Consider the following 17,478-nt stretch of genomic DNA (forward strand, 5'->3'; position numbering starts at 1 on the left):
AAAGCGTCCCAAACTCGATGGATAGCTTGCGGGTGTAGTTTCGCTCCACGGGTTTTACATCTCGACCTCTTCTCTGTTCTCAGTAGACACGGCCAAAAAGGATGTTGTTTTCCTTCTGGATGGTTCTGATGGCACAAGAAATGGCTTCCCCGCCATGCGCGATTTCGTTGAGAGAGTGGTGGAAAAACTCAGTGTGGGACCAAACAAAGACCGTGTCTCTGTGGCCCAGTACAGCCGAGATGCAGAGGTCCACTTCTATCTGAATACTTACACCACCAGAGAGGATGTTGCTGACTCGGTTAGAGCACTGAGACACAGAGGAGGCAGACCCCTCAACACCGGGGCGGCCCTGCAATACGTCAGGGACAACGTCTTTACAAACTCCTCTGGCAGTAGGCGCTGGCAGGGGGTTCCACAGATCTTGGTCCTGCTCACTGGTGGGAGGTCTTTTGATAACGTGGACACTCCAGCTGCTGCTCTCAAACAGCAGGGCGTCTTTGTGATTGGCATTGGAACACAGAGCTCTGACTCTGCAGAGCTGCAGACGATATCACACGACCCTACATACGCTCTTGCCGTGTCCGACTTCACTGACCTCCCAAGTGTCCAAGAACAGCTCTCCTCTGTAATGAGCACCGTGCCTGTAAAGGCCACGCCCATGACACCCACAGAAACCGGTAAGGAAGTGAAACACGCCCAGGTCATGTGTCCACGCCCGCTCTGGTCACTTCAAGCCTGCCACACTGACTAAAACGATATTATCCCGTTGCCGACACAAACCCTCACACCATGAGTTCCCTTTCCTTTGTGTAACTTTCAAACGCTCAATGTGTCTATCACGTGCCAAACTTAACTCCTCTCAATTTTTGTGTTCCCTAGTGGACAGACAGCCAATAGGAAGAGATGTTGTGTTCTTGCTAGATGGATCTGATGGTACTAGAGCTGGATTCCCAGCAATCCAAGACTTTGTCCAGAGAGTAGTCGAGACACTTAGTGTGGATGACAACAAAGATCGTGTCTCAGTGGTTCAGTACAGCAGAGATCCAGCCGTCCAGTTCTATCTCAACACCTTCAGGCAAAAAGGCGAGGTCCTTGACAATGTTAGAGCTTTGAGACACAAGGGCGGAAGACCCCTCAACACAGGAGCAGCTCTCCAGTACTTGAGGGATAATGTCTTCACAGCTTCAGCTGGAAGCAGGCGCCTGGAAGGAGTCCCACAAATGCTAATTTTGTTGACTGGCGGAAGGTCTTTCGACAGCGTCGATGCACCAGCTTCCGCCCTCAGAAAGTTGGGAGTCGTGACCTTTGCAATTGGAACCAGGGGCTCAGACGGCCGAGAGCTGCAATCCATTTCCCACGACCCCACTTACGCTCTTGCCGTGTCCGACTTCACCGACCTCCCAAGGGTCCAAGAACAGCTCTCCTCTGTAATGGGCACTGTGCCAGTGAAGTCCACGCCCATGACACCAACAGTGACTGGTAAGACCGTTACACTCTGAGAACGTTGTAGCACGCTAGCGCAAACCTGCACAGACAGATTGCCAGTGACTTTACTTCCCGCATAGAACCCGGGGGTGGAAGAGCGCTAGTTTAAAGATTATTGACACAAAAATTCGCGACAACTACGAGTTGGGCTAGCTTCAAGCCACCTCAACGCAAAAACCTTTTGACGCATGAAGCTAAACCCTTCTTCATTTTGTTTTCCCCAGTGGACAAACAACCAGCTGGAAAAGATATTGTGTTCTTGTTGGATGGATCCGATGGTACTAGAAACGGATTTCCAGCTATGAGAGACTTTGTCCACAAAGTAGTGGAGACACTCAGTGTGGATGACAACAAAGACCGCGTGTCAGTGGTTCAGTACAGCAAAGATCCAGCGGTCCACTTCTATCTCAACACGTACAGGACCAAGGCCCAGGTTCTTGGCACTGTTAGAGGCTTGACGCACAAGGGCGGGAGACCCCTCAACACAGGAGCGGCGCTCCAGTACCTGAGGGATAATGTCTTCACTGCCTCTGCGGGAAGCAGGCGCCTGGAAGGAGTTCCACAGATCCTGATACTGTTGAGTGGCGGGAGGTCTTTTGACAGTGTCGATGCGCCGGCTTCTGCTCTCAAAAAGCTGGGGGTCTTGACCTTTGCCATTGGAACTCGAAGCTCTGACAGTAGAGAGCTGCAGAAAATATCGCACGATCCCACCTACGCTCTCTCTGTCTCTGAATTCACTGACCTGCCCACCGTGCAACAGCAACTCCAGTCCTCCGTGGAGGATGTGGTCATTGACGTCACCCCAGAATCCCCAACTGTATTAGGTACGTCGACAAGCCTGTACTGTCTTTGTCACAGAGGGCAAAGTGCCTTGTCTGTGTCACCTGTAGGGAGCGATAGAAATTGCCAATGTACTAGTTTAGCTCCGGACATTCTTTTACATTCCCGTCCCGCGCACCCTAGGGAAAACTGTATCAGACGTGTGTGACGACTCCCAAGGCGCGTTCTGACAAAGCGTCCCAAACTCGATGGATAGCTTGCGGGTGTAGTTTCGCTCCACGGGTTTTACATCTCGACCTCTTCTCTGTTCTCAGTAGACACGGCCAAAAAGGATGTTGTTTTCCTTCTGGATGGTTCTGATGGCACAAGAAATGGCTTCCCCGCCATGCGCGATTTCGTTGAGAGAGTGGTGGAAAAACTCAGTGTGGGACCAAACAAAGACCGTGTCTCTGTGGCCCAGTACAGCCGAGATGCAGAGGTCCACTTCTATCTGAATACTTACACCACCAGAGAGGATGTTGCTGACTCGGTTAGAGCACTGAGACACAGAGGAGGCAGACCCCTCAACACCGGGGCGGCCCTGCAATACGTCAGGGACAACGTCTTTACAAACTCCTCTGGCAGTAGGCGCTGGCAGGGGGTTCCACAGATCTTGGTCCTGCTCACTGGTGGGAGGTCTTTTGATAACGTGGACACTCCAGCTGCTGCTCTCAAACAGCAGGGCGTCTTTGTGATTGGCATTGGAACACAGAGCTCTGACTCTGCAGAGCTGCAGACGATATCACACGACCCTACATACGCTCTTGCCGTGTCCGACTTCACTGACCTCCCAAGTGTCCAAGAACAGCTCTCCTCTGTAATGAGCACCGTGCCTGTAAAGGCCACGCCCATGACACCCACAGAAACCGGTAAGGAAGTGAAACACGCCCAGGTCATGTGTCCACGCCCGCTCTGGTCACTTCAAGCCTGCCACACTGACTAAAACGATATTATCCCGTTGCCGACACAAACCCTCACACCATGAGTTCCCTTTCCTTTGTGTAACTTTCAAACGCTCAATGTGTCTATCACGTGCCAAACTTAACTCCTCTCAATTTTTGTGTTCCCTAGTGGACAGACAGCCAATAGGAAGAGATGTTGTGTTCTTGCTAGATGGATCTGATGGTACTAGAGCTGGATTCCCAGCAATCCAAGACTTTGTCCAGAGAGTAGTCGAGACACTTAGTGTGGATGACAACAAAGATCGTGTCTCAGTGGTTCAGTACAGCAGAGATCCAGCCGTCCAGTTCTATCTCAACACCTTCAGGCAAAAAGGCGAGGTCCTTGACAATGTTAGAGCTTTGAGACACAAGGGCGGAAGACCCCTCAACACAGGAGCAGCTCTCCAGTACTTGAGGGATAATGTCTTCACAGCTTCAGCTGGAAGCAGGCGCCTGGAAGGAGTCCCACAAATGCTAATTTTGTTGACTGGCGGAAGGTCTTTCGACAGCGTCGATGCACCAGCTTCCGCCCTCAGAAAGTTGGGAGTCGTGACCTTTGCAATTGGAACCAGGGGCTCAGACGGCCGAGAGCTGCAATCCATTTCCCACGACCCCACTTACGCTCTTGCCGTGTCCGACTTCACCGACCTCCCAAGGGTCCAAGAACAGCTCTCCTCTGTAATGGGCACTGTGCCAGTGAAGTCCACGCCCATGACACCAACAGTGACTGGTAAGACCGTTACACTCTGAGAACGTTGTAGCACGCTAGCGCAAACCTGCACAGACAGATTGCCAGTGACTTTACTTCCCGCATAGAACCCGGGGGTGGAAGAGCGCTAGTTTAAAGATTATTGACACAAAAATTCGCGACAACTACGAGTTGGGCTAGCTTCAAGCCACCTCAACGCAAAAACCTTTTGACGCATGAAGCTAAACCCTTCTTCATTTTGTTTTCCCCAGTGGACAAACAACCAGCTGGAAAAGATATTGTGTTCTTGTTGGATGGATCCGATGGTACTAGAAACGGATTTCCAGCTATGAGAGACTTTGTCCACAAAGTAGTGGAGACACTCAGTGTGGATGACAACAAAGACCGCGTGTCAGTGGTTCAGTACAGCAAAGATCCAGCGGTCCACTTCTATCTCAACACGTACAGGACCAAAGCCCAGGTTCTTGGCACTGTTAGAGGCTTGACGCACAAGGGCGGGAGACCCCTCAACACAGGAGCGGCGCTCCAGTACCTGAGGGATAATGTCTTCACTGCCTCTGCGGGAAGCAGGCGCCTGGAAGGAGTTCCACAGATCCTGATACTGTTGAGTGGCGGGAGGTCTTTTGACAGTGTCGATGCGCCGGCTTCTGCTCTCAAAAAGCTGGGGGTCTTGACCTTTGCCATTGGAACTCGAAGCTCTGACAGTAGAGAGCTGCAGAAAATATCGCACGATCCCACCTACGCTCTCTCTGTCTCTGAATTCACTGACCTGCCCACCGTGCAACAGCAACTCCAGTCCTCCGTGGAGGATGTGGTCATTGACGTCACCCCAGAATCCCCAACTGTATTAGGTACGTCGACAAGCCTGTACTGTCTTTGTCACAGAGGGCAAAGTGCTTTGTCTGTGTCACCTGTAGGGAGCGATAGAAATTGCCAATGTACTAGTTTAGCTCCGGACATTCTTTTACATTCCCGTCCCGCGCACCCTAGGGAAAACTGTATCAGACGTGTGTGACGACTCCCAAGGCGCGTTCTGACAAAGCGTCCCAAACTCGATGGATAGCTTGCGGGTGTAGTTTCGCTCCACGGGTTTTACATCTCGACCTCTTCTCTGTTCTCAGTAGACACGGCCAAAAAGGATGTTGTTTTCCTTCTGGATGGTTCTGATGGCACAAGAAATGGCTTCCCCGCCATGCGCGATTTCGTTGAGAGAGTGGTGGAAAAACTCAGTGTGGGACCAAACAAAGACCGTGTCTCTGTGGCCCAGTACAGCCGAGATGCAGAGGTCCACTTCTATCTGAATACTTACACCACCAGAGAGGATGTTGCTGGCTCGGTTAGAGCACTGAGACACAGAGGAGGCAGACCCCTCAACACCGGGGCGGCCCTGCAATACGTCAGGGACAACGTCTTTACAAACTCCTCTGGCAGTAGGCGCTGGCAGGGGGTTCCACAGATCTTGGTCCTGCTCACTGGTGGGAGGTCTTTTGATAACGTGGACACTCCAGCTGCTGCTCTCAAACAGCAGGGCGTCTTTGTGATTGGCATTGGAACACAGAGCTCTGACTCTGCAGAGCTGCAGACGATATCACACGACCCTACATACGCTCTTGCCGTGTCCGACTTCACTGACCTCCCAAGTGTCCAAGAACAGCTCTCCTCTGTAATGAGCACCGTGCCTGTAAAGGCCACGCCCATGACACCCACAGAAACCGGTAAGGAAGTGAAACACGCCCAGGTCATGTGTCCACGCCCGCTCTGGTCACTTCAAGCCTGCCACACTGACTAAAACGATATTATCCCGTTGCCGACACAAACCCTCACACCATGAGTTCCCTTTCCTTTGTGTAACTTTCAAACGCTCAATGTGTCTATCACGTGCCAAACTTAACTCCTCTCAATTTTTGTGTTCCCTAGTGGACAGACAGCCAATAGGAAGAGATGTTGTGTTCTTGCTAGATGGATCTGATGGTACTAGAGCTGGATTCCCAGCAATCCAAGACTTTGTCCAGAGAGTAGTCGAGACACTTAGTGTGGATGACAACAAAGATCGTGTCTCAGTGGTTCAGTACAGCAGAGATCCAGCCGTCCAGTTCTATCTCAACACCTTCAGGCAAAAAGGCGAGGTCCTTGACAATGTTAGAGCTTTGAGACACAAGGGCGGAAGACCCCTCAACACAGGAGCAGCTCTCCAGTACTTGAGGGATAATGTCTTCACAGCTTCAGCTGGAAGCAGGCGCCTGGAAGGAGTCCCACAAATGCTAATTTTGTTAACTGGCGGAAGGTCTTTCGACAGCGTCGATGCACCAGCTTCCGCCCTCAGAAAGTTGGGAGTCGTGACCTTTGCAATTGGAACCAGGGGCTCAGACGGCCGAGAGCTGCAATCCATTTCCCACGACCCCACTTACGCTCTTGCCGTGTCCGACTTCACCGACCTCCCAAGGGTCCAAGAACAGCTCTCCTCTGTAATGAGCACTGTGCCAGTGAAGTCCACGCCCATGACACCAACAGTGACTGGTAAGACCGTTACACTCTGAGAACGTTGTAGCACGCTAGCGCAAACCTGCACAGACAGATTGCCAGTGACTTTACTTCCCGCATAGAACCCGGGGGTGGAAGAGCGCTAGTTTAAAGATTATTGACACAAAAATTCGCGACAACTACGAGTTGGGCTAGCTTCAAGCCACCTCAACGCAAAAACCTTTTGACGCATGAAGCTAAACCCTTCTTCATTTTGTTTTCCCCAGTGGACAAACAACCAGCTGGAAAAGATATTGTGTTCTTGTTGGATGGATCCGATGGTACTAGAAACGGATTTCCAGCTATGAGAGACTTTGTCCACAAAGTAGTGGAGACACTCAGTGTGGATGACAACAAAGACCGCGTGTCAGTGGTTCAGTACAGCAAAGATCCAGCGGTCCACTTCTATCTCAACACGTACAGGACCAAGGCCCAGGTTCTTGGCACTGTTAGAGGCTTGACGCACAAGGGCGGGAGACCCCTCAACACAGGAGCGGCGCTCCAGTACCTGAGGGATAATGTCTTCACTGCCTCTGCGGGAAGCAGGCGCCTGGAAGGAGTTCCACAGATCCTGATACTGTTGAGTGGCGGGAGGTCTTTTGACAGTGTCGATGCGCCGGCTTCTGCTCTCAAAAAGCTGGGGGTCTTGACCTTTGCCATTGGAACTCGAAGCTCTGACAGTAGAGAGCTGCAGAAAATATCGCACGATCCCACCTACGCTCTCTCTGTCTCTGAATTCACTGACCTGCCCACCGTGCAACAGCAACTCCAGTCCTCCGTGGAGGATGTGGTCATTGACGTCACCCCAGAATCCCCAACTGTATTAGGTACGTCGACAAGCCTGTACTGTCTTTGTCACAGAGGGCAAAGTGCCTTGTCTGTGTCACCTGTAGGGAGCGATAGAAATTGCCAATGTACTAGTTTAGCTCCGGACATTCTTTTACATTCCCGTCCCGCGCACCCTAGGGAAAACTGTATCAGACGTGTGTGACGACTCCCAAGGCGCGTTCTGACAAAGCGTCCCAAACTCGATGGATAGCTTGCGGGTGTAGTTTCGCTCCACGGGTTTTACATCTCGACCTCTTCTCTGTTCTCAGTAGACACGGCCAAAAAGGATGTTGTTTTCCTTCTGGATGGTTCTGATGGCACAAGAAATGGCTTCCCCGCCATGCGCGATTTCGTTGAGAGAGTGGTGGAAAAACTCAGTGTGGGACCAAACAAAGACCGTGTCTCTGTGGCCCAGTACAGCCGAGATGCAGAGGTCCACTTCTATCTGAATACTTACACCACCAGAGAGGATGTTGCTGACTCGGTTAGAGCACTGAGACACAGAGGAGGCAGACCCCTCAACACCGGGGCGGCCCTGCAATACGTCAGGGACAACGTCTTTACAAACTCCTCTGGCAGTAGGCGCTGGCAGGGGGTTCCACAGATCTTGGTCCTGCTCACTGGTGGGAGGTCTTTTGATAACGTGGACACTCCAGCTGCTGCTCTCAAACAGCAGGGCGTCTTTGTGATTGGCATTGGAACACAGAGCTCTGACTCTGCAGAGCTGCAGACGATATCACACGACCCTACATACGCTCTTGCCGTGTCCGACTTCACTGACCTCCCAAGTGTCCAAGAACAGCTCTCCTCTGTAATGAGCACCGTGCCTGTAAAGGCCACGCCCATGACACCCACAGAAACCGGTAAGGAAGTGAAACACGCCCAGGTCATGTGTCCACGCCCGCTCTGGTCACTTCAAGCCTGCCACACTGACTAAAACGATATTATCCCGTTGCCGACACAAACCCTCACACCATGAGTTCCCTTTCCTTTGTGTAACTTTCAAACGCTCAATGTGTCTATCACGTGCCAAACTTAACTCCTCTCAATTTTTGTGTTCCCTAGTGGACAGACAGCCAATAGGAAGAGATGTTGTGTTCTTGCTAGATGGATCTGATGGTACTAGAGCTGGATTCCCAGCAATCCAAGACTTTGTCCAGAGAGTAGTCGAGACACTTAGTGTGGATGACAACAAAGATCGTGTCTCAGTGGTTCAGTACAGCAGAGATCCAGCCGTCCAGTTCTATCTCAACACCTTCAGGCAAAAAGGCGAGGTCCTTGACAATGTTAGAGCTTTGAGACACAAGGGCGGAAGACCCCTCAACACAGGAGCAGCTCTCCAGTACTTGAGGGATAATGTCTTCACAGCTTCAGCTGGAAGCAGGCGCCTGGAAGGAGTCCCACAAATGCTAATTTTGTTGACTGGCGGAAGGTCTTTCGACAGCGTCGATGCACCAGCTTCCGCCCTCAGAAAGTTGGGAGTCGTGACCTTTGCAATTGGAACCAGGGGCTCAGACGGCCGAGAGCTGCAATCCATTTCCCACGACCCCACTTACGCTCTTGCCGTGTCCGACTTCACCGACCTCCCAAGGGTCCAAGAACAGCTCTCCTCTGTAATGGGCACTGTGCCAGTGAAGTCCACGCCCATGACACCAACAGTGACTGGTAAGACCGTTACACTCTGAGAACGTTGTAGCACGCTAGCGCAAACCTGCACAGACAGATTGCCAGTGACTTTACTTCCCGCATAGAACCCGGGGGTGGAAGAGCGCTAGTTTAAAGATTATTGACACAAAAATTCGCGACAACTACGAGTTGGGCTAGCTTCAAGCCACCTCAACGCAAAAACCTTTTGACGCATGAAGCTAAACCCTTCTTCATTTTGTTTTCCCCAGTGGACAAACAACCAGCTGGAAAAGATATTGTGTTCTTGTTGGATGGATCCGATGGTACTAGAAACGGATTTCCAGCTATGAGAGACTTTGTCCACAAAGTAGTGGAGACACTCAGTGTGGATGACAACAAAGACCGCGTGTCAGTGGTTCAGTACAGCAAAGATCCAGCGGTCCACTTCTATCTCAACACGTACAGGACCAAGGCCCAGGTTCTTGGCACTGTTAGAGGCTTGACGCACAAGGGCGGGAGACCCCTCAACACAGGAGCGGCGCTCCAGTACCTGAGGGATAATGTCTTCACTGCCTCTGCGGGAAGCAGGCGCCTGGAAGGAGTTCCACAGATCCTGATACTGTTGAGTGGCGGGAGGTCTTTTGACAGTGTCGATGCGCCGGCTTCTGCTCTCAAAAAGCTGGGGGTCTTGACCTTTGCCATTGGAACTCGAAGCTCTGACAGTAGAGAGCTGCAGAAAATATCGCACGATCCCACCTACGCTCTCTCTGTCTCTGAATTCACTGACCTGCCCACCGTGCAACAGCAACTCCAGTCCTCCGTGGAGGATGTGGTCATTGACGTCACCCCAGAATCCCCAACTGTATTAGGTACGTCGACAAGCCTGTACTGTCTTTGTCACAGAGGGCAAAGTGCCTTGTCTGTGTCACCTGTAGGGAGCGATAGAAATTGCCAATGTACTAGTTTAGCTCCGGACATTCTTTTACATTCCCGTCCCGCGCACCCTAGGGAAAACTGTATCAGACGTGTGTGACGACTCCCAAGGCGCGTTCTGACAAAGCGTCCCAAACTCGATGGATAGCTTGCGGGTGTAGTTTCGCTCCACGGGTTTTACATCTCGACCTCTTCTCTGTTCTCAGTAGACACGGCCAAAAAGGATGTTGTTTTCCTTCTGGATGGTTCTGATGGCACAAGAAATGGCTTCCCCGCCATGCGCGATTTCGTTGAGAGAGTGGTGGAAAAACTCAGTGTGGGACCAAACAAAGACCGTGTCTCTGTGGCCCAGTACAGCCGAGATGCAGAGGTCCACTTCTATCTGAATACTTACACCACCAGAGAGGATGTTGCTGACTCGGTTAGAGCACTGAGACACAGAGGAGGCAGACCCCTCAACACCGGGGCGGCCCTGCAATACGTCAGGGACAACGTCTTTACAAACTCCTCTGGCAGTAGGCGCTGGCAGGGGGTTCCACAGATCTTGGTCCTGCTCACTGGTGGGAGGTCTTTTGATAACGTGGACACTCCAGCTGCTGCTCTCAAACAGCAGGGCGTCTTTGTGATTGGCATTGGAACACAGAGCTCTGACTCTGCAGAGCTGCAGACGATATCACACGACCCTACATACGCTCTTGCCGTGTCCGACTTCACTGACCTCCCAAGTGTCCAAGAACAGCTCTCCTCTGTAATGAGCACCGTGCCTGTAAAGGCCACGCCCATGACACCCACAGAAACCGGTAAGGAAGTGAAACACGCCCAGGTCATGTGTCCACGCCCGCTCTGGTCACTTCAAGCCTGCCACACTGACTAAAACGATATTATCCCGTTGCCGACACAAACCCTCACACCATGAGTTCCCTTTCCTTTGTGTAACTTTCAAACGCTCAATGTGTCTATCACGTGCCAAACTTAACTCCTCTCAATTTTTGTGTTCCCTAGTGGACAGACAGCCAATAGGAAGAGATGTTGTGTTCTTGCTAGATGGATCTGATGGTACTAGAGCTGGATTCCCAGCAATCCAAGACTTTGTCCAGAGAGTAGTCGAGACACTTAGTGTGGATGACAACAAAGATCGTGTCTCAGTGGTTCAGTACAGCAGAGATCCAGCCGTCCAGTTCTATCTCAACACCTTCAGGCAAAAAGGCGAGGTCCTTGACAATGTTAGAGCTTTGAGACACAAGGGCGGAAGACCCCTCAACACAGGAGCAGCTCTCCAGTACTTGAGGGATAATGTCTTCACAGCTTCAGCTGGAAGCAGGCGCCTGGAAGGAGTCCCACAAATGCTAATTTTGTTGACTGGCGGAAGGTCTTTCGACAGCGTCGATGCACCAGCTTCCGCCCTCAGAAAGTTGGGAGTCGTGACCTTTGCAATTGGAACCAGGGGCTCAGACGGCCGAGAGCTGCAATCCATTTCCCACGACCCCACTTACGCTCTTGCCGTGTCCGACTTCACCGACCTCCCAAGGGTCCAAGAACAGCTCTCCTCTGTAATGGGCACTGTGCCAGTGAAGTCCACGCCCATGACACCAACAGTGACTGGTAAGACCGTTACACTCTGAGAACGTTGTAGCACGCTAGCGCAAACCTGCACAGACAGATTGCCAGTGACTTTACTTCCCGCATAGAACCCGGGGGTGGAAGAGCGCTAGTTTAAAGATTATTGACACAAAAATTCGCGACAACTACGAGTTGGGCTAGCTTCAAGCCACCTCAACGCAAAAACCTTTTGACGCATGAAGCTAAACCCTTCTTCATTTTGTTTTCCCCAGTGGACAAACAACCAGCTGGAAAAGATATTGTGTTCTTGTTGGATGGATCCGATGGTACTAGAAACGGATTTCCAGCTATGAGAGACTTTGTCCACAAAGTAGTGGAGACACTCAGTGTGGATGACAACAAAGACCGCGTGTCAGTGGTTCAGTACAGCAAAGATCCAGCGGTCCACTTCTATCTCAACACGTACAGGACCAAAGCCCAGGTTCTTGGCACTGTTAGAGGCTTGACGCACAAGGGCGGGAGACCCCTCAACACAGGAGCGGCGCTCCAGTACCTGAGGGATAATGTCTTCACTGCCTCTGCGGGAAGCAGGCGCCTGGAAGGAGTTCCACAGATCCTGATACTGTTGAGTGGCGGGAGGTCTTTTGACAGTGTCGATGCGCCGGCTTCTGCTCTCAAAAAGCTGGGGGTCTTGACCTTTGCCATTGGAACTCGAAGCTCTGACAGTAGAGAGCTGCAGAAAATATCGCACGATCCCACCTACGCTCTCTCTGTCTCTGAATTCACTGACCTGCCCACCGTGCAACAGCAACTCCAGTCCTCCGTGGAGGATGTGGTCATTGACGTCACCCCAGAATCCCCAACTGTATTAGGTACGTCGACAAGCCTGTACTGTCTTTGTCACAGAGGGCAAAGTGCTTTGTCTGTGTCACCTGTAGGGAGCGATAGAAATTGCCAATGTACTAGTTTAGCTCCGGACATTCTTTTACATTCCCGTCCCGCGCACCCTAGGGAAAACTGTATCAGACGTGTGTGACGACTCCCAAGGCGCGTTCTGACAAAGCGTCCCAAACTCGATGGATAGCTTGCGGGTGTAGTTTCGCTCCACGGGTTTTACATCTCGACCTCTTCTCTGTTCTCAGTAGACACGGCCAAAAAGGATGTTGTTTTCCTTCTGGATGGTTCTGATGGCACAAGAAATGGCTTCCCCGCCATGCGCGATTTCGTTGAGAGAGTGGTGGAAAAACTCAGTGTGGGACCAAACAAAGACCGTGTCTCTGTGGCCCAGTACAGCCGAGATGCAGAGGTCCACTTCTATCTGAATACTTACACCACCAGAGAGGATGTTGCTGGCTCGGTTAGAGCACTGAGACACAAAGGAGGCAGACCCCTCAACACCGGGGCGGCCCTGCAATACGTCAGGGACAACGTCTTTACAAACTCCTCTGGCAGTAGGCGCTGGCAGGGGGTTCCACAGATCTTGGTCCTGCTCACTGGTGGGAGGTCTTTTGATAACGTGGACACTCCAGCTGCTGCTCTCAAACAGCAGGGCGTCTTTGTGATTGGCATTGGAACACAGAGCTCTGACTCTGCAGAGCTGCAGACGATATCACACGACCCTACATACGCTCTTGCCGTGTCCGACTTCACTGACCTCCCAAGTGTCCAAGAACAGCTCTCCTCTGTAATGAGCACCGTGCCTGTAAAGGCCACGCCCATGACACCCACAGAAACCGGTAAGGAAGTGAAACACGCCCAGGTCATGTGTCCACGCCCGCTCTGGTCACTTCAAGCCTGCCACACTGACTAAAACGATATTATCCCGTTGCCGACACAAACCCTCACACCATGAGTTCCCTTTCCTTTGTGTAACTTTCAAACGCTCAATGTGTCTATCACGTGCCAAACTTAACTCCTCTCAATTTTTGTGTTCCCTAGTGGACAGACAGCCAATAGGAAGAGATGTTGTGTTCTTGCTAGATGGATCTGATGGTACTAGAGCTGGATTCCCAGCAATCCAAGACTTTGTCCAGAGAGTAGTCGAGACACTTAGTGTGGATGACAACAAAGATCGTGTCTCAGTGGTTCAGTACAGCAGAGATCCAGCCGTCCAGTTCTATCTCAACACCTTCAGGCAAAAAGGCGAGGTCCTTGACAATGTTAGAGCTTTGAGACACAAGGGCGGAAGACCCCTCAACACAGGAGCAGCTCTCCAGTACTTGAGGGATAATGTCTTCACAGCTTCAGCTGGAAGCAGGCGCCTGGAAGGAGTCCCACAAATGCTAATTTTGTTAACTGGCGGAAGGTCTTTCGACAGCGTCGATGCACCAGCTTCCGCCCTCAGAAAGTTGGGAGTCGTGACCTTTGCAATTGGAACCAGGGGCTCAGACGGCCGAGAGCTGCAATCCATTTCCCACGACCCCACTTACGCTCTTGCCGTGTCCGACTTCACCGACCTCCCAAGGGTCCAAGAACAGCTCTCCTCTGTAATGAGCACTGTGCCAGTGAAGTCCACGCCCATGACACCAACAGTGACTGGTAAGACCGTTACACTCTGAGAACGTTGTAGCACGCTAGCGCAAACCTGCACAGACAGATTGCCAGTGACTTTACTTCCCGCATAGAACCCGGGGGTGGAAGAGCGCTAGTTTAAAGATTATTGACACAAAAATTCGCGACAACTACGAGTTGGGCTAGCTTCAAGCCACCTCAACGCAAAAACCTTTTGACGCATGAAGCTAAACCCTTCTTCATTTTGTTTTCCCCAGTGGACAAACAACCAGCTGGAAAAGATATTGTGTTCTTGTTGGATGGATCCGATGGTACTAGAAACGGATTTCCAGCTATGAGAGACTTTGTCCACAAAGTAGTGGAGACACTCAGTGTGGATGACAACAAAGACCGCGTGTCAGTGGTTCAGTACAGCAAAGATCCAGCGGTCCACTTCTATCTCAACACGTACAGGACCAAAGCCCAGGTTCTTGGCACTGTTAGAGGCTTGACGCACAAGGGCGGGAGACCCCTCAACACAGGAGCGGCGCTCCAGTACCTGAGGGATAATGTCTTCACTGCCTCTGCGGGAAGCAGGCGCCTGGAAGGAGTTCCACAGATCCTGATACTGTTGAGTGGCGGGAGGTCTTTTGACAGTGTCGATGCGCCGGCTTCTGCTCTCAAAAAGCTGGGGGTCTTGACCTTTGCCATTGGAACTCGAAGCTCTGACAGTAGAGAGCTGCAGAAAATATCGCACGATCCCACCTACGCTCTCTCTGTCTCTGAATTCACTGACCTGCCCACTGTGCAACAGCAACTCCAGTCCTCCGTGGAGGATGTGGTCATTGACGTCACCCCAGAATCCCCAACTGTATTAGGTACGTCGACAAGCCTGTACTGTCTTTGTCACAGAGGGCAAAGTGCTTTGTCTGTGTCACCTGTAGGGAGCGATAGAAATTGCCAATGTACTAGTTTAGCTCCGGACATTCTTTTACATTCCCGTCCCGCGCACCCTAGGGAAAACTGTATCAGACGTGTGTGACGACTCCCAAGGCGCGTTCTGACAAAGCGTCCCAAACTCGATGGATAGCTTGCGGGTGTAGTTTCGCTCCACGGGTTTTACATCTCGACCTCTTCTCTGTTCTCAGTAGACACGGCCAAAAAGGATGTTGTTTTCCTTCTGGATGGTTCTGATGGCACAAGAAATGGCTTCCCCGCCATGCGCGATTTCGTTGAGAGAGTGGTGGAAAAACTCAGTGTGGGACCAAACAAAGACCGAGTCTCTGTGGCCCAGTACAGCCGAGATGCAGAGGTCCACTTCTATCTGAATACTTACACCACCAGAGAGGATGTTGCTGACTCGGTTAGAGCACTGAGACACAGAGGAGGCAGACCCCTCAACACCGGGGCGGCCCTGCAATACGTCAGGGACAACGTCTTTACAAACTCCTCTGGCAGTAGGCGCTGGCAGGGGGTTCCACAGATCTTGGTCCTGCTCACTGGTGGGAGGTCTTTTGATAACGTGGACACTCCAGCTGCTGCTCTCAAACAGCAGGGCGTCTTTGTGATTGGCATTGGAACACAGAGCTCTGACTCTGCAGAGCTGCAGACGATATCACACGACCCTACATATGCTCTTGCCGTGTCCGACTTCACTGACCTCCCAAGTGTCCAAGAACAGCTCTCCTCTGTAATGAGCACCGTGCCTGTAAAGGCCACGCCCATGACACCCACAGAAACCGGTAAGGAAGTGAAACACGCCCAGGTCATGTGTCCACGCCCGCTCTGGTCACTTCAAGCCTGCCACACTGACTAAAACGATATTATCCCGTTGCCGACACAAACCCTCACACCATGAGTTCCCTTTCCTTTGTGTAACTTTCAAACGCTCAATGTGTCTATCACGTGCCAAACTTAACTCCTCTCAATTTTTGTGTTCCCTAGTGGACAGACAGCCAATAGGAAGAGATGTTGTGTTCTTGCTAGATGGATCTGATGGTACTAGAGCTGGATTCCCAGCAATCCAAGACTTTGTCCAGAGAGTAGTCGAGACACTTAGTGTGGATGACAACAAAGATCGTGTCTCAGTGGTTCAGTACAGCAGAGATCCAGCCGTCCAGTTCTATCTCAACACCTTCAGGCAAAAAGGCGAGGTCCTTGACAATGTTAGAGCTTTGAGACACAAGGGCGGAAGACCCCTCAACACAGGAGCAGCTCTCCAGTACTTGAGGGATAATGTCTTCACAGCTTCAGCTGGAAGCAGGCGCCTGGAAGGAGTCCCACAAATGCTAATTTTGTTGACTGGCGGAAGGTCTTTCGACAGCGTCGATGCACCAGCTTCCGCCCTCAGAAAGTTGGGAGTCGTGACCTTTGCAATTGGAACCAGGGGCTCAGACGGCCGAGAGCTGCAATCCATTTCCCACGACCCCACTTACGCTCTTGCCGTGTCCGACTTCACCGACCTCCCAAGGGTCCAAGAACAGCTCTCCTCTGTAATGGGCACTGTGCCAGTGAAGTCCACGCCCATGACACCAACAGTGACTGGTAAGACCGTTACACTCTGAGAACGTTGTAGCACGCTAGCGCAAACCTGCACAGACAGATTGCCAGTGACTTTACTTCCCGCATAGAACCCGGGGGTGGAAGAGCGCTAGTTTAAAGATTATTGACACAAAAATTCGCGACAACTACGAGTTGGGCTAGCTTCAAGCCACCTCAACGCAAAAACCTTTTGACGCATGAAGCTAAACCCTTCTTCATTTTGTTTTCCCCAGTGGACAAACAACCAGCTGGAAAAGATATTGTGTTCTTGTTGGATGGATCCGATGGTACTAGAAACGGATTTCCAGCTATGAGAGACTTTGTCCACAAAGTAGTGGAGACACTCAGTGTGGATGACAACAAAGACCGCGTGTCAGTGGTTCAGTACAGCAAAGATCCAGCGGTCCACTTCTATCTCAACACGTACAGGACCAAGGCCCAGGTTCTTGGCACTGTTAGAGGCTTGACGCACAAGGGCGGGAGACCCCTCAACACAGGAGCGGCGCTCCAGTACCTGAGGGATAATGTCTTCACTGCCTCTGCGGGAAGCAGGCGCCTGGAAGGAGTTCCACAGATCCTGATACTGTTGAGTGGCGGGAGGTCTTTTGACAGTGTCGATGCGCCGGCTTCTGCTCTCAAAAAGCTGGGGGTCTTGACCTTTGCCATTGGAACTCGAAGCTCTGACAGTAGAGAGCTGCAGAAAATATCGCATGATCCCACCTACGCTCTCTCTGTCTCTGAATTCACTGACCTGCCCACCGTGCAACAGCAACTCCAGTCCTCCGTGGAGGATGTGGTCATTGACGTCACCCCAGAATCCCCAACTGTATTAGGTACGTCGACAAGCCTGTACTGTCTTTGTCACAGAGGGCAAAGTGCCTTGTCTGTGTCACCTGTAGGGAGCGATAGAAATTGCCAATGTACTAGTTTAGCTCCGGACATTCTTTTACATTCCCGTCCCGCGCACCCTAGGGAAAACTGTATCAGACGTGTGTGACGACTCCCAAGGCGCGTTCTGACAAAGCG

At 51.7% G+C, this 17,478-nt stretch overlaps 13 protein-coding genes across 13 annotated transcripts in view; all 13 read left to right on the forward strand.

The window, feature by feature from the left end:
• LOC147234799 (collagen alpha-3(VI) chain-like) overlaps window positions 1-17,478 on the forward strand; it is a 90,860-nt gene that overhangs the window by 37,086 nt on the left and 36,296 nt on the right. The window lies entirely within an intron of this gene.
• On the forward strand, window positions 129-1,499 carry LOC147234815 (collagen alpha-3(VI) chain-like). Its single transcript, XM_086146049.1, has 2 exons — window positions 129-677; window positions 880-1,499. The coding sequence occupies exons 1-2, from the start codon at window positions 155-157 to the stop codon at window positions 1,497-1,499; spliced, it is 1,143 nt and encodes a 380-aa protein (XP_086002175.1). The 5' UTR covers window positions 129-154.
• LOC147234816 (collagen alpha-3(VI) chain-like) lies at window positions 1,622-3,334 on the forward strand. The gene is made up of 2 exons (XM_086145507.1): window positions 1,622-2,309; window positions 2,580-3,334. Exons 1-2 carry the CDS (start codon window positions 1,787-1,789, stop codon window positions 3,245-3,247), a joined length of 1,191 nt encoding a protein of 396 aa, XP_086001633.1. The 5' UTR covers window positions 1,622-1,786; the 3' UTR covers window positions 3,248-3,334.
• LOC147234817 (collagen alpha-3(VI) chain-like) lies at window positions 3,324-4,991 on the forward strand. The gene is made up of 3 exons (XM_086146050.1): window positions 3,324-3,975; window positions 4,206-4,805; window positions 4,945-4,991. Exons 1-3 carry the CDS (start codon window positions 3,324-3,326, stop codon window positions 4,989-4,991), a joined length of 1,299 nt encoding a protein of 432 aa, XP_086002176.1.
• On the forward strand, window positions 5,120-6,491 carry LOC147234818 (collagen alpha-3(VI) chain-like). Its single transcript, XM_086146052.1, has 2 exons — window positions 5,120-5,669; window positions 5,872-6,491. The coding sequence occupies exons 1-2, from the start codon at window positions 5,147-5,149 to the stop codon at window positions 6,489-6,491; spliced, it is 1,143 nt and encodes a 380-aa protein (XP_086002178.1). The 5' UTR covers window positions 5,120-5,146.
• LOC147234819 (collagen alpha-3(VI) chain-like) lies at window positions 6,563-7,465 on the forward strand. The gene has a single exon (XM_086145504.1). It carries the CDS (start codon window positions 6,779-6,781, stop codon window positions 7,463-7,465), a length of 687 nt encoding a protein of 228 aa, XP_086001630.1. The 5' UTR covers window positions 6,563-6,778.
• On the forward strand, window positions 7,506-8,326 carry LOC147234820 (collagen alpha-3(VI) chain-like). The gene is made up of 2 exons (XM_086146053.1): window positions 7,506-7,512; window positions 7,572-8,326. The coding sequence occupies exons 1-2, from the start codon at window positions 7,506-7,508 to the stop codon at window positions 8,237-8,239; spliced, it is 675 nt and encodes a 224-aa protein (XP_086002179.1). The 3' UTR covers window positions 8,240-8,326.
• Window positions 8,316-9,961, forward strand: LOC147234821 (collagen alpha-3(VI) chain-like). Its single transcript, XM_086146054.1, has 2 exons — window positions 8,316-8,967; window positions 9,198-9,961. Exons 1-2 carry the CDS (start codon window positions 8,316-8,318, stop codon window positions 9,959-9,961), a joined length of 1,416 nt encoding a protein of 471 aa, XP_086002180.1.
• LOC147234822 (collagen alpha-3(VI) chain-like) lies at window positions 10,113-11,483 on the forward strand. The gene is made up of 2 exons (XM_086146055.1): window positions 10,113-10,661; window positions 10,864-11,483. Exons 1-2 carry the CDS (start codon window positions 10,139-10,141, stop codon window positions 11,481-11,483), a joined length of 1,143 nt encoding a protein of 380 aa, XP_086002181.1. The 5' UTR covers window positions 10,113-10,138.
• On the forward strand, window positions 11,423-13,318 carry LOC147234823 (collagen alpha-3(VI) chain-like). Its single transcript, XM_086146056.1, has 2 exons — window positions 11,423-12,293; window positions 12,564-13,318. The coding sequence occupies exons 1-2, from the start codon at window positions 11,771-11,773 to the stop codon at window positions 13,229-13,231; spliced, it is 1,191 nt and encodes a 396-aa protein (XP_086002182.1). The 5' UTR covers window positions 11,423-11,770; the 3' UTR covers window positions 13,232-13,318.
• LOC147234824 (collagen alpha-3(VI) chain-like) lies at window positions 13,308-14,975 on the forward strand. The gene is made up of 3 exons (XM_086146057.1): window positions 13,308-13,959; window positions 14,190-14,789; window positions 14,929-14,975. The coding sequence occupies exons 1-3, from the start codon at window positions 13,308-13,310 to the stop codon at window positions 14,973-14,975; spliced, it is 1,299 nt and encodes a 432-aa protein (XP_086002183.1).
• LOC147234825 (collagen alpha-3(VI) chain-like) lies at window positions 15,116-16,475 on the forward strand. The gene is made up of 2 exons (XM_086146058.1): window positions 15,116-15,653; window positions 15,856-16,475. Exons 1-2 carry the CDS (start codon window positions 15,131-15,133, stop codon window positions 16,473-16,475), a joined length of 1,143 nt encoding a protein of 380 aa, XP_086002184.1. The 5' UTR covers window positions 15,116-15,130.
• On the forward strand, window positions 16,415-17,449 carry LOC147234826 (collagen alpha-3(VI) chain-like). Its single transcript, XM_086145505.1, has one exon. It carries the CDS (start codon window positions 16,763-16,765, stop codon window positions 17,447-17,449), a length of 687 nt encoding a protein of 228 aa, XP_086001631.1. The 5' UTR covers window positions 16,415-16,762.

Source organism: Fistularia commersonii, chromosome 4 (assembly GCF_037954325.1).
Source record: "Fistularia commersonii isolate RoL2024-O1a breed Wild chromosome 4, RoL_Fcom_v1.0, whole genome shotgun sequence".
NCBI classification, from domain to species: Eukaryota; Metazoa; Chordata; class Actinopteri; order Syngnathiformes; family Fistulariidae; genus Fistularia; species Fistularia commersonii.

Excerpts from the sequence above, each read along its gene's own strand:
- LOC147234815 (XM_086146049.1), top strand. The coding sequence starts at position 155 with ATGCGCGATTTCGTTGAGAGAGTGGTGGAAAAACTCAGTGTGGGACCA. Across the intron at positions 678-879 it reads CATGACACCCACAGAAACCG|TGGACAGACAGCCAATAGGA; the intron begins GTAAGGAAGTGA and ends TGTGTTCCCTAG.
- LOC147234816 (XM_086145507.1), top strand. The coding sequence starts at position 1,787 with ATGAGAGACTTTGTCCACAAAGTAGTGGAGACACTCAGTGTGGATGAC. Across the intron at positions 2,310-2,579 it reads AGAATCCCCAACTGTATTAG|TAGACACGGCCAAAAAGGAT; the intron begins GTACGTCGACAA and ends CTCTGTTCTCAG.
- LOC147234817 (XM_086146050.1), top strand. The coding sequence starts at position 3,324 with ATGTGTCTATCACGTGCCAAACTTAACTCCTCTCAATTTTTGTGTTCC. Across the intron at positions 3,976-4,205 it reads CATGACACCAACAGTGACTG|TGGACAAACAACCAGCTGGA; the intron begins GTAAGACCGTTA and ends TGTTTTCCCCAG. Across the intron at positions 4,806-4,944 it reads AGAATCCCCAACTGTATTAG|GGAAAACTGTATCAGACGTG; the intron begins GTACGTCGACAA and ends CGCGCACCCTAG.
- LOC147234818 (XM_086146052.1), top strand. The coding sequence starts at position 5,147 with ATGCGCGATTTCGTTGAGAGAGTGGTGGAAAAACTCAGTGTGGGACCA. Across the intron at positions 5,670-5,871 it reads CATGACACCCACAGAAACCG|TGGACAGACAGCCAATAGGA; the intron begins GTAAGGAAGTGA and ends TGTGTTCCCTAG.
- LOC147234819 (XM_086145504.1), top strand. The coding sequence starts at position 6,779 with ATGAGAGACTTTGTCCACAAAGTAGTGGAGACACTCAGTGTGGATGAC.
- LOC147234821 (XM_086146054.1), top strand. The coding sequence starts at position 8,316 with ATGTGTCTATCACGTGCCAAACTTAACTCCTCTCAATTTTTGTGTTCC. Across the intron at positions 8,968-9,197 it reads CATGACACCAACAGTGACTG|TGGACAAACAACCAGCTGGA; the intron begins GTAAGACCGTTA and ends TGTTTTCCCCAG.
- LOC147234822 (XM_086146055.1), top strand. The coding sequence starts at position 10,139 with ATGCGCGATTTCGTTGAGAGAGTGGTGGAAAAACTCAGTGTGGGACCA. Across the intron at positions 10,662-10,863 it reads CATGACACCCACAGAAACCG|TGGACAGACAGCCAATAGGA; the intron begins GTAAGGAAGTGA and ends TGTGTTCCCTAG.
- LOC147234823 (XM_086146056.1), top strand. The coding sequence starts at position 11,771 with ATGAGAGACTTTGTCCACAAAGTAGTGGAGACACTCAGTGTGGATGAC. Across the intron at positions 12,294-12,563 it reads AGAATCCCCAACTGTATTAG|TAGACACGGCCAAAAAGGAT; the intron begins GTACGTCGACAA and ends CTCTGTTCTCAG.
- LOC147234824 (XM_086146057.1), top strand. The coding sequence starts at position 13,308 with ATGTGTCTATCACGTGCCAAACTTAACTCCTCTCAATTTTTGTGTTCC. Across the intron at positions 13,960-14,189 it reads CATGACACCAACAGTGACTG|TGGACAAACAACCAGCTGGA; the intron begins GTAAGACCGTTA and ends TGTTTTCCCCAG. Across the intron at positions 14,790-14,928 it reads AGAATCCCCAACTGTATTAG|GGAAAACTGTATCAGACGTG; the intron begins GTACGTCGACAA and ends CGCGCACCCTAG.
- LOC147234825 (XM_086146058.1), top strand. The coding sequence starts at position 15,131 with ATGCGCGATTTCGTTGAGAGAGTGGTGGAAAAACTCAGTGTGGGACCA. Across the intron at positions 15,654-15,855 it reads CATGACACCCACAGAAACCG|TGGACAGACAGCCAATAGGA; the intron begins GTAAGGAAGTGA and ends TGTGTTCCCTAG.
- LOC147234826 (XM_086145505.1), top strand. The coding sequence starts at position 16,763 with ATGAGAGACTTTGTCCACAAAGTAGTGGAGACACTCAGTGTGGATGAC.